The sequence below is a fragment of the Psittacula echo genome (assembly GCF_963264785.1).
Source record: "Psittacula echo genome assembly, chromosome: 13".
NCBI classification, from domain to species: domain Eukaryota; kingdom Metazoa; phylum Chordata; class Aves; order Psittaciformes; family Psittacidae; genus Psittacula; species Psittacula echo.
In genome coordinates, this window is record NC_137749.1 from 9103336 (window position 1) to 9115971 (window position 12636).

A 12636-nucleotide genomic window follows, 5' to 3' on the forward strand; every position below is an offset into this window, starting at 1 on the left:
TCTTCCAATGCAAGTACACAAGGAAACTCACAAAAGACACTGGAAGCAATTTTCAAATGGACCACATTTTCTGGAAGGCTGAGTAGCTCACCTCAAGCTATTCAAAATACAGCAAATTTGAAAATTATTTTTCCCTTTCTAGACTTCTTCCATCTCCTCATTAATAACATTCACTAAGAAGTAGAAATCAGTTTACAAATATATAATTATAATTGGAAAAATATTACAAAATGCAAAATTTCATTGTACTTGGGACTACAGAAATTCATTACTTCAGTTTACCCATTTCCTTCAGATTTGAGAAAAAGTAACAAGCAAGACAAATGACAGTGAAAACCAACAGATTTATGTACCAGTTTCACCAATTAAGCTCAAAAATTCAGACAGTATTTTGCCAAATATTCAAATTTCAAAGGCTGAATCTGGCAGATGCCATTCTCCACATAAGTGCTGCATTCCTAGAATGAACTAATGCCCTCCAGTAATACAGAAAGTCAGTCACTCAGGCAAGGCGGGACTTATAAGAGACCAAGAATTAGCATCTCCGAACACTGGAGTAAGCTGAAGCATTTTGGATCCTCTGTCAAGTCAGAGCTCATCATGTTTTGCAGGGTCCATACTGGGTTTGATGAAGACGCCCTCCATTGCTTTCCAATAGTTGTGATGATTAGCAGTAGGCATGCCATGAACTTCCCGTTGGCCTCTAATGGGATGGCCATACTGTTCCCCAGTTATTGAAAGGAACACCTCAGTTCCTACGTGCTTGAAGCGCACCGCATCCTCCCGCTCCCAGTAAGTCCCACTGCATTGCACAATCCATACATCGAGGTCATCTCCTTCGCCATCATCACCAAAGGCACTTACTTCCTGTTAGAGACACAAGCTTCCTGAAGTGAAAACGTAAGCAAACACCTTCAACACACACACACAAAACCATCAACCACAAAGTCAGCAGAGTTTCAAGGCAAGGATGGAGAGAAAACAAAAAGTGTTGTTGCGCTGCTTTACAAGAGTTATCAAAGCCAGAAGCAGTGACTTTCTACTGCTACAATCTGAACACAAAGTGCCAACAAACACTAACATGTTATCTGAGCGAAGTGCCAACAAACCCCAGCACACATTACAAACAAAATAAAGAGTACTTGAGCACAGAAATCAGAACAATCCTCCTGAGAAAAAATTCAAAAGAAGCAACACTAATGCTGAAGCAAATTTTTTCCACTCAAAAACATTTATAACTGTAGACATTTAGTTTTGTAGTATGAACATCTTCATAGCTACCATTGCAGCACTTTTTTTTTCAGCATGTGTTTTTATCACAACACCCCATTTAGCTTGTTAAGTTATCATATTCCTTTTTCACTTAATTACAGCAAGCTTTCAATTGGGTCAACAACTATCCTGGTTTATACTATTTCGTCAGATACACTGCTGAAGAGCTCTTAAAAAAACATAAGGAAGACCATAAAAGTAATTAACTTCCTGAGCTACAACAAAACAGACGAGATGAGATTTCATTATGTGTCCAAAAAAAAAAAAAATCAAGCATTTCCAGAAACTGGATAGGCTAAACTCCAACTGTTTGGGACTTTAGACAACCTTTAATTTTTAAAAATCTGATAAATAGAAGTGATGAACAACTTCCAAACTGAACTGCAATAGTTTGTATCTAGTAACCTAAAATTTCAGGGTCATGTTAATTCAAGTTTCTGTAGTCCGAAAAGTGTGAAAGACAACATACTAACTGAAAATCAGAAGTTGGATTTTCTGTTAAGAACATGAAATTAAAGTTTATGTTCATAACTACATATTTCAACAATTCGTAAGTCACAGGCCTGTCAATCTCTGATAAGTCATACAAATTTTCCTTGCTCTTAGATGCTGTGCAAACACATAGCAAAACCAAAGAAACACAATGACAGTTGATGAACATTTTTACATAAATGACAATGTTACACAAATTGTCTAAACTGAGAAACGAACACTGGGAGAAGGTTTTAGAGTCAATCTGTTCTTTAAATCATTATTCTGAAACGCCATTTCCCACTCACTTCTTTTGTTTTCACAATCAGTCCAGAAAACTGGACTTTACTGTTTCACCCACGTTACTCATGATAAAAGACAAACCTTTTTCACAAAGAGTCAGATCTTCCAACTTTGAATGTAATGGCCTAGCTACATTGGCTGAAGGAAAACTAAAGTGACCACTACTGACAAACTTCCACCAAGTTTACATTACCTATTTTAAGAGAGATTTTCTATGTTGGAGAAGCATTTGCTCAAGGGTAAAACTTGAACCTAATTACATTCAGAAATTATGCTCTCCTAGATACATAAAAAATGACAAATAATTACAATTGTCACAGTAGATTTATTTTTCCTGTAGAAAGATGACATATAATTAAGAATATTGAACTGAAATAGGGATAGGCAAGAAGGTGACTAATAGATTGGATCACCAAGAAACTCAAATCTAGGAATGCCTAGTGCTGTAACATGATTAGCTGCCTTGCTCTAGAGCAATCTTCATAACATCGAGGGATGTGCTCAGTCTCCTACACCTTGAAAGTGCTAAATATTTCACAACAGTCTCCGCAGTAGCAATGGTGCATAATAATAATAATAATGATAATAATAATAATAGCAGCAGATGTTAAAACTTCTGTGAAATACTGATATTGATACATATAAAATTTTGCCTCTGTCAAGAACTTAAATACATTATTCCAAGATGCAGAGAAACATATACTTGAACTCTGAATGTGCACAGACTGTTTTTGTCAGCTGGTATCCAAGTCTAATTCTTCAAAAACATGAGAAACTGGAGAGACTATTGTCAACAGCATGCACTATTTATACAAAAGCTTAAGATTTAAAATAACTTACTTGGTTATTGGAGAGTGGCGATGGGAAGTGATGAGTGTGTAAATTTTTTCCTGTGTTAACATGGGTGAGTCGTATGGCTTGCCCACATTTCACCGGTGTCCCGCGCTGGCAACCACCATCACTCTTCCCACGAATCCGCCAGTAACTGTTAGCATCATCTGAAGCTTCAACTCCTGTCACTGACTGTTGCCCACTTCCTGTTTGAATAGAATTAAATAGCAGGAGACTTAATCCACTTCCCCAGTTCAAAAAGTCCTGAAAGAACTAAAGAAATTTGCTTTAACGCTCTCATGCCTTCATGTTTAAGAGATGTTTAATTCTCACAGTCCATTCACTAACTGTAATGGGAATACAGGTACCAAATAATCTTTCAGATTGAAGGAGTTAAACACAGCAAGTGTTGGTGGATGCAAACCACATCCATTCACATTCATTTCTCAAAAATACTACCAAGTTCTTTAGGTCCCCAAATAAAGCAGCACTCTTGTTGCCACAACAGATGCTGCCAAGGTAACGTCGAGGCCCTAGACACAGAACAGGGACCACTTTAGGGATGAGGGCAAAGCATCCCTGTCACATCGCAGCTCCAGGACCTGCAAAGCACAGTTGCAGTATCTTCCCATACCCCAGGCCTCAGCGTCTGCCTCTCCTTATTGGGATGCCCTGTCTCCAGTGCACCCCACAGCCCCATCCCTGGCCTGCTGCTTCCTCTGCATCAGGGACATAAACCTCAGTAACCTCTAAACTTCCTCCTCCTTCCCTGCTCCCCTCACAGGCTGCCCCCCCGCCATTTTCCTGCCCCCTCACACCTTGCCCCCGCCATTTTCCTGCCCCCTCACAGGCTGCCCCCCCGCCATTTTCCTGTCCCCTCACAACCTGTCCCCCCCCGTCATTTTCCTGCCCTTCTCACTGCCTGTTCCCCAATTCTGCCTAGCTGTTGCTATTTCCCAGCCCGACCCCCTCACGGTTCCCCGCCCGGCCTGGCCCTGCTCACCGGATCCGTACTTGACCTCATGTGAGTGGAGCCGCACGCTGTGGCGGGTGTTGAGCAGCTTCAGCACCGAGCCGCAGGTAACAGCGCTCGGCGCCGCTTCCCTGCCGTGACACAGACCGCGCAGCAGCGCCAGGAGCAAGAGCGGGAAGAGTCGGCAACCGTCCCGCATCGCGCCGCAGCCCGGCCGGCACCGCCGCCCTCAGCGGAGCGCGCTTCCGCACCCCCCTACGCGAGCACAACCAATCGCCCCGCGCCAGCACCATGGCCGGCCAATCCCCGCCCGTCCTCTGCTCGGCCTCGCTTCCGCATTGGGCCACGGTTTAGTGACCTCACCGCCGCGAGTCCTATAGCAGTAGTAGCTCATTGGGCCAAGGGAAAAAGGTGACCAATCAGAGCAAGCGGCGTGGCACCTCCCAGGGAAGGACGCGAAGGAGGACCTCGGTGCTTTTACCTCAGCGGCACCTCAAGGCTGAAGGGAGGGCTCGGTCGGGCCCGCGGCGCCTGGGATGGACCCTATCGGCCGGGTCAGCGCCCGCCGGTGCCTTAGCAGTCAACCTGGCAGCAGAAGCCCTGAGCACCCCGGGCTGCGCTGACAGCACTCCTCGTGCTTCTCTCACTACTCGTGCTGAGAATTGGCTCATGTCGGAGCAGAGAAGGCCAGGTTAATTACAGCAGCCTCTCGTCTGACAGGTAGTCCAGGCTGTGAGAAAAGTAGTAGCAGGGTCACTGGACTGATTGCTAAGGACCTTGGGAGAAAACGTGCTGCAAGTAGGACTGGTCAGTCGATTACCATGGGAGCAAGGGAAGAATAAATGTCTTCACAGTGAGATCACTGTCCAACATAAAGCAGCTCTGTAGTTACTAGCTCAGGCACAGGTAATGGTCTAGATACAGTCTCAGGGAGACAGAACTGGCACAGACGGGTCAGTCAGCCTGTGTTGCTACATTCAGGACACTTCTAGCTCAGAGCTGGCACATTCAGGTCTGCTCCGCCCTGCAGTTCTAGTTCTTACAGTTGTGTAGATATGTACCCCTCTGAAGATTTACAAACAAATGTGACATAATGCTGAGAACCAAAGGAAATTCATGGTAGTGAACTGTTTTGTATGATAATAGAGTACTGGTCCTGTCATTTTGGGATTATATTAGAGCTTATGATGATGAGGCATAAATACTATACAAAGACGAGTGATTAGTGTATCATTAGCTGTAGTGATCACATCTTTGCTTTTGGATCTGGAAGTTTACCTCCTATGATTCAGTCTCTTTTGTGAAGTTTTTCTAACAAAAACAGATTATTAAGCTCTATTCAGCACTAAAGACAGCTGCACAAATTTACATACATACTGTCCTCATTGCATATTGCAGACTGAATAAATCTAACCACTCCAAAAAAAGTCTCCTTTATCAATAGGCAGCAACCATGGACATAGGAACTACAATGGTCCATTAGCTGTTGCCTCTGAAACTGCTCACTGGATTGATCCATATATCGCACCACAGTCTGGTGGGAGTGTCATGTAACACTGAGGAATACAAAGTAATTTAACAGAGCAAAAGCTTTTGACCTTCTCAGCAGCAAGGAAACAGCCAGAAGGGCACCTGCCTTGGGGCTTAGGTTTTTGTAACGGTGGTATTCTGCACATCCAACAAAAAGAACTGTAACACTGCAGTCTCTATGACAGGATGATTTAGAAAGCACATTAATGTTACTGGCTAGCAGAAATATAATAAGATGCTCAGCTGACTCTCTATGTCTTCTACCAGTCCTGGATCTGTGAGGATTTTTTCCCACCCATGTGATAGCAGTCAATTGAATGGTTAGTTTTCTTTATGCTGATTTTTATCCATTTTATATAGTTATATCTATATCTAAGAAAAATCTCTGACTTAAATGTCAGGCCTGCATTAAAAACAAGCCCCAGTAATAAACTCAGTCACACGCACACAAACACACACACACACAGACTCATTTTCCTGAGGACTAAAACCTCATTTCCTAGTGCCGGAGGTATAAATGTTTGCTCACAGAAAAGCAAAAGATCACCCATTGATAGTCAAATGCCATATTTCTATGTCATTCTAAAAAGCCCCGCAGTTCTGACTAAGACAACAGCTCGCATTTGCTGCTCCTGTTATAAATGGGGCAAAACCAGATGTCTGTGGTTGCCATTCTAGCCGTGGAAAATCAATCATATGGGGCTTTAGCTGGCACCTGTCTATCTTTCTGGGAGGTCGCTCAGTCTCCGTGCATTTAGTGCCATTTACATGGTGCTTCCTACAATGCTTTTCAGTCTTACTTTAGAAACATAATTGGGTTTGAACGGTTGCCAACAAAGAACTTCATCAATGCCAAACACCCATAGCAATTAACTGCCACCTTCCTGCTACAGGGCCCACTATTGTTTCTAGTAGATTGCTATAAGCTACAGGTAAAACTGCCACAGAAATTATGTGACAGTGCACATTGGTAGTGGCAACATCAGCTTTTTTGATAGGAATCATTATGATTCTTGTTTATGGACACAAAATAATTTAACAGTGCTGTAAAAGAGGAGAATGTAAAATGTAACTAGAGTGTTTTCTGCCTTCACTTAACTCTGCAGTCCTTCTGCACACTCAATTTTCAAGGAGTTTGAAAACACCTACCCTTTCCACTAAGATGCATCTGAGTAGGTATAAACTGGCCTTCCCTAAAAAACACATTTTAGTGGGATTTTGCAGTACCAAATGCTTTTAGAATTCAGGAATGCAAAAGAAAACTTCAGAGGGTATATGCTGGCCCAAAGCAACATATTCTAGAAAAGGGGCTTTCCTTCTTCTTATATTGCCCTTGTTAAACATGCTGTAAGCTTTCTGTTTTCTTTGCATGACAAAAGCAGTGACTGGCAACTAAAGCAGCACAGCAGGCAACTCTTGGTCTTGATCTACACCCCAAAAAGTGCACTGGTGCATCTTTTGGTATCAGATCTCTTTCACTGATGGAGAACACTACAGTAACATCGTCCAGTTTCTTTCCCAGACTGTCACTAACATTAGGCAAAACAGATCAGGCACGATTCTGAACATCTTAGTACCTGATACAAAAACAAGTCCACATGAGCTCTTCCATTGACTTTTCTCTGCAGCTGGTCCTTTTTCCAATATCAATAAGGATGAACTATACTGAAATCAAGGGAGTAACAGTAGAAAATCAGGTATGTAACCATTCTGTAATTTTTTTTCTGTGCCCTTCTTCCACCCCACACTGATGAACTCTGGTGGTTATAAACCTCATTTCAGATCAAAAATTTGTATCCATTGGCATGCCTTACAATAGAGCTCTTCTGTGACCTCTAAGGATAATACAAAGAATAAACAGTAGTAATAACAATAAAATGCTGAGAAATCAAAATGACAAAAAAGATAGCTTGCAAAAAACTTAGTGAATTACGGAGTTTCTTTTCACTCAGCCCAAGATGTTTAAGGACTAGAGACTCAAAATCAGCTATTCAGATTTTGGCATTCAGTAGACAGAATAAGCAGAGTCAGTAAAGAAGACGACATTTGACAAAAAAAGTATTGACGTACACGTATTTAAATTGAAGAACTTTTCACCTGGAAGAGAAGAGATGATTAATTTTTTATTGTTGTCTTCTGTTTCTAGTCTTTGGGTAAGAAAAGGCTTCCTTGAAAATGCTGCAGAGTCCTGGTGATCTGTGTCCAGTAACATTGCCAGCATCTTTCAACTCCTCTCCGATGCCAGTTCTTCAAGATGGGATCTGTCCTCAGAGCTCCAAAAGAATTATGCATTTCCACTCAACCAGCTGAGATTTTCCAGGTGCTTTCAGTGATGCTGGAAGACAACAACAATCACTGTAAGTGATCTGCCAGAGTAACTTACACTCGTAGTAAAGTTGCTGAGGAGTTCCTGATGTTCTCAATGGTAACAGTAGCCCTTTTGTAGAAGGAACTCTTCTGAGACGACATTGAATACTCATGGTTCTACAGCTGTCTCTTCTTCCATGTCTGATAAAATAGGTAGTCCTCCCTGGCTATCATTTGTACTAGTAAATGTTTTAGATGTTGTTTCTCTTGAAGCCCAGCAGTAGCCTGCTTTAGTTAGTCTTCCACCTCTCGTGGTAGACTTTCAGGGAATTTTGGAGGAAGTAGTTCTGTCATATTTGGCAGAGGAGTGGTATTTTGGCTAATGGGTTTCTTGGTTAATTCTACTTTGCCAATACTCATTTTCTGTTTACACAGAATCTTTTTGTTTCCCTTTTCTGATGTAAGCTTTTGAGATTTATAAGAACTTCAGATTTCCTTGTTTCAGCCCTATCAATTTGTGCTTACAGCCTTATGCCATTACCCTTCACTTTTTTTAAGCCAAACATTCTCTCAAGGTGCACCTTTGTAACAGGAACAAACATAAATCCAAGCTACTCTGGAAGTATTTTTCCACAGTTAGATAAAAGTGTATCTGACTTCATTTTCAATGGGACACTTGCCAATCTCCTTGTGCCTTCTGAAAAGCCTGTATCCTCCTAACTTTACTTTTTTCACTTCCCTACTCTACTGCTTTAGGAAGTGAACTTCTTTTTTTTTTTTTTTATCTTTAATTAATTTTAATGGCTTCTAATCAACATTTGTAAAAAACAGATTCAGGCTTAACTCTGTTCTTGTTTATCCACAGTAAATTGAAACTAAGGAAGTTATTTTGAATTTGATTGATATTGCAGTTTTGATGACTTTCTATTTCAGTATAAGAAAGTAAAAATGTAACCTATATTACATCATTTCAGGTAGCTTTTAAAGTAATTTTGTGCTTAATGGGATTTGAAAAACTTCTAGATTTTTTTTATCTGATTCAATGGTAGATAAATACTCATGTAATTCTGAAAAGTCCACTAAGGATCTATTTTATATAAGGATCTTTTATAAAATCATCCACTTTTTGACCTCAGTGAATGTGTTATTCTGCCTAGAGATAATTTCCTCTAGGTATGTTTATCATAAATACAAAAAAATGAACTCCAGATACTGTAATAACTTCCAGAGAAGGCCAACTTAAGTCCTGAGTTTTGATGCAATCAAACAGTTAATTGAATCAGATAGTCTAGTTTAAGCTATTAATCCCCACACTTAAACAGTACTCATTTCATTTAATCATCTAGTTGAAGGATTCCCTGTCCCAACTCTTTTTTTGACCAGGCATTTTTGTATACTTAAAAGACCTCAATGTCAGGCAAAGCAGCATCTGGAAAAGGAATGGACAGGCTTTACATCACCTCAAACCCAGTCAGAAATCACAGATGCTATAGCTTAAATTCAAATTTAAACACTAATCTTTACTTCACATGAGACATTCTGAAGGAAACACAGTGGAAAGAATGTAACCCTCTGAAAAATGAGAAGGTGGATTAAAATGAGCAATACATAGTCTCGCTAAAGACCAGAAGAGGAAGATTTGCATCAGGGATGATTTGCATCAGGGAGGATTTGAGTTTGGTACTTTAACCAAACTTTACATACATTATAGCATGCCATAATGTAATGCAAGTGTCAAGTTAATAATAAGGTCATGATGGCAATTTTGCCTTTCACATTAAGCCACCTTGATAGTGCCATGCACCTTGTCAGGTATTGACATTATTTTGTGCTGGTGTGAATTCAGATGGTTTCAGAAAGGGGAAAGTGACAGGCATACCGCCTAGCACATGGTGTGCAGGGAAGCCATTCAGCTCTTAACAGAGGTACCCTAGATTCTGGCAACTTCAACCCTTTCTGATGCAAGAGAGAGGCAGCTGTTAAATGCAGCAGATTGCAAGTCACAAGTAGGGAGTCTAACCCCATGGTTTTAATGGGTTTATCCAGCATTATAGTTAGTTTTGAATCAACTTGGAGCAATATTCTTTGCTGCTTCCATCTGGAGTAGCAGCGCTTGTGCCCAGGATTTGCAAGAGCAAATGGGCAGAACACACCCGCTGTGGCCCCTCCCTGCTGGAGATTTGGGCAATTAATTCAGCCGGCATGCCCTGCCACTGTGCACACCCAGATTTGCCCATGAACTCCTCTGTGCAGTTGCTTTCTAAGCTGGGTATCATTGAAGTGCTTGGCACCAAAGCGCCCCTGCTTCATCACACAGCTGCACATCCTAGTCTGAGCTCCAGCCGTCCAGAGGAGACCCTCGCAGGCACTGTCAAGCACACCCGCGTTGGCAAGGAGGTCCGCATGGTTAGAGGACCGCGCAGCGGCTGCTGGAAGGGGGACGCTTGTGCTCAGGCGTCTCCTCGCCGCCACTGACAGCCACATGAGCAGACACAGCCCCTCCCTCACTACAAAATGGCGCCCACGTGCCTGGCTGCGCAACCGCAAAGGCTGCCTCCGCGCGCGGCATGCCGGGAGTTGTGGTTCGAGTGGGTACCGCTAGACGGCTGTGATCCACAGCCACTCTTGGATCCTCGCCCTGGGTCCGGTGCCCTGAAAGCACTGGCCCACGCAGCACCCAAGTTTCCTGAAAGACTGAGGAAACACTTTTCTGCCTCACCCTAGGCTGGGCATGTCTGCGAATTTTGGGAAAACTGCAGTGCAACTCTATTTCATCACTGCTGTTCAGGTTCACTCAGCTCAGATGCTGAAAAATTGACACATGCTAATGAACAGGTCCCTACAGCATTCTTGCATGTCACCTACCTCAATCTCTGCAAAATACCCTTATTTTCTTCTCATTTCTGTGCTATGCCTCACCATGGTGTCCTACTTCATGTCCTGCCCTGTTGACTGACCAGACAGTTTTGTACCGGGGCTATAGATTATTTTGGGGACTGCAGCCTCAGAGACACATGCTGCACTAGCCTGTTGCATGATCTCCATCTCTTCTGCAAAAGAGATTGGAACGCAGCTCACTGCTACTAAGAAGAGATTGAGACAGATGCTGACAGCATGAACATAAACGTCTTGTTTTCTTTGAAAACCAACCTCACTAGAAGAATGAAAAGGCTTTAATTTAAGCATTTCTACAGAAGCCACTGAACTTCAAAGATTTTGTAAATGTTTAAAGCTGGGGAAGAGAAGACAATGTTGACATCCTTTGATTTAATGAAAAATGGATTTTACTTTGTCTCATTCAAACATCTTTTAGAACTCACACTTTCAACAAAATTTCAAGCAAGGAAAAGACAAACAAAGTCCTACTGTGCTACCATTGTAATCCCAAATGAACTAACTCACTGCAGCCAAGGGAACAATAAAAAGAAAATATATTTTTTCTGTCAACATATCAACAGATGGCTTGTTGGAAGCATTAACTGTTAGGAAACGCTTTTGCGAAATACAGGAAACCTCTAAACTACTACTGAATAACTCAAAGTTCAGGAAAAGAAATTCAAGCTCAAAACCAGTGAGGCAACTGAGGATGGAGAGGGCTCCTGCTGGTTTCTGCAACTAAGATAAGGTATGGCTGTATTTTGTTTCAGTTAAGCTGGAAGATGCAGCCTGTGCTTAGTACATGTCCTGGCTTATGGGGCTTTGCCAGGAATGCTGGCCAATATTCTCATTCATGTCTTCATTGAAAAGGAAAGATTAGCCAGAGGAAGCCTGCCTTGCCTTTCAGCTCCAGGCTGAATTTGTAAGAGACTTTCCTCTGGACTGTGTAGGGTTGGCTGCAAGGGGTATTTTGACAGCCAGCTAGGGCATGTGGAGGAAACATTGTGCTGGGATCCAAGGCGGTCATGGCACAGTGGCAAGATTTGCTTGCGGGGGAGATTTTGCTTCTAGTCATGGGAAGAAAAGCTGGCTAAACAGGCAGGAAATTGGAAAAGAAAAGGCTCCAGGAACTTCATTCAGTATTTAAGAAGGATGTTACCATTGATAGCATTAAATGCATACTAAGGTTAAGAAGCCTGAGAAGCTTTGTCCAAGATTCTTACATAATGCCTCTCACCTGTGCAGAGACAAGCACCACTGGTAGTACTAGAAAGAGGAAGGAATCCCCAGAGTTTGCATTGGCAAAGGCAGGAGGTACTTGGTTTGGGTTGAGGACATTACTTGAGAATTGTGCTGACTTCATCTGCTACAGTACCAGCCCTAATCAGTAAGTGAAGCCTTGGGGGCAGATGGGTTGGCTGTGAAGCTCATCTCCCAGAAGGGGAAGCAAGTACAAGTTGCAAAATATCCACTCTGAAATGCCAAAAGCACTGGAAACCCTTACACAGCATCAAACGCTTCTCTGTAACAGAAACATACAACTATTAAATGATGGAAATGCTCACAGGAATTGCTAGAATGAAAATTTAGGAACTCCTCTACAGCATTTTAGCACAGTTTGTTGGAAATTTCATTCCATATAAGTTTTCCATGAGAAAAGGAGTCACTAAGGGGCAGAAGGCTGTCTACAACTTCACCATGATTTCCTGTAGTCAGTGTTCATTTCCTTGTTAGGCAAGAGTAAGCTCCAGAAGTGGCAGACAGCTGATACCCACTCTAGATTAAGCAGAAGTCCCCATGCTGCCCATTTCAGTGCTGATAGGGAGAGCATAGCCTAGGAACCAAATTCTTCCAGGACTAACATTGCCACCCTCCATTCTACTTTTATTTTCCTTCCTCAAAATATCAAAATGTGCTTGCAAACAATCATCCAAATCTTAGCTGCCCCTCAAAGTGCCCTCAGACTATGGACAAACATTTTTTCTGCTGCAGAGCCATCCAAGTTGGGAGGCAGAGGCTTTCTCCTCCCAGAGCCCTGTAGCGTTTGCTACATGGGCTGCAATTGATGACAG

At 42.3% G+C, this 12636-nt stretch overlaps 1 protein-coding gene across 1 annotated transcript; it reads right to left on the reverse strand.

The window, feature by feature from the left end:
• Nucleotides 1–267: 267 nt before the first annotated feature.
• On the reverse strand, nucleotides 268–4056 carry SDF2L1 (stromal cell derived factor 2 like 1). The gene is made up of 3 exons (XM_080628703.1): nucleotides 3881–4056; nucleotides 2887–3083; nucleotides 268–867 (listed from the first exon to the last, which is right to left on the reverse strand). The coding sequence occupies exons 1-3, from the start codon at nucleotides 4047–4049 to the stop codon at nucleotides 589–591; spliced, it is 645 nt and encodes a 214-aa protein (XP_080484829.1). The 5' UTR covers nucleotides 4050–4056; the 3' UTR covers nucleotides 268–588.
• Between the last annotated feature and the right edge of the window lie 8580 nt (nucleotides 4057–12636).

Bases quoted from the DNA above. Each gene is read 5' to 3' on its own strand.
- SDF2L1 (XM_080628703.1), bottom strand. From the start codon at position 4,049: ATGCGGGACGGTTGCCGACTCTTCCCGCTCTTGCTCCTGGCGCTGCTG. The intron at 3,084-3,880 runs GTGAGCAGGGCC...CTATTCAAACAG, and splicing joins TGAGGTCAAGTACGGATCCG to GAAGTGGGCAACAGTCAGTG. The intron at 868-2,886 runs GTAAGTTATTTT...TGTCTCTAACAG, and splicing joins CGCCACTCTCCAATAACCAA to GAAGTAAGTGCCTTTGGTGA.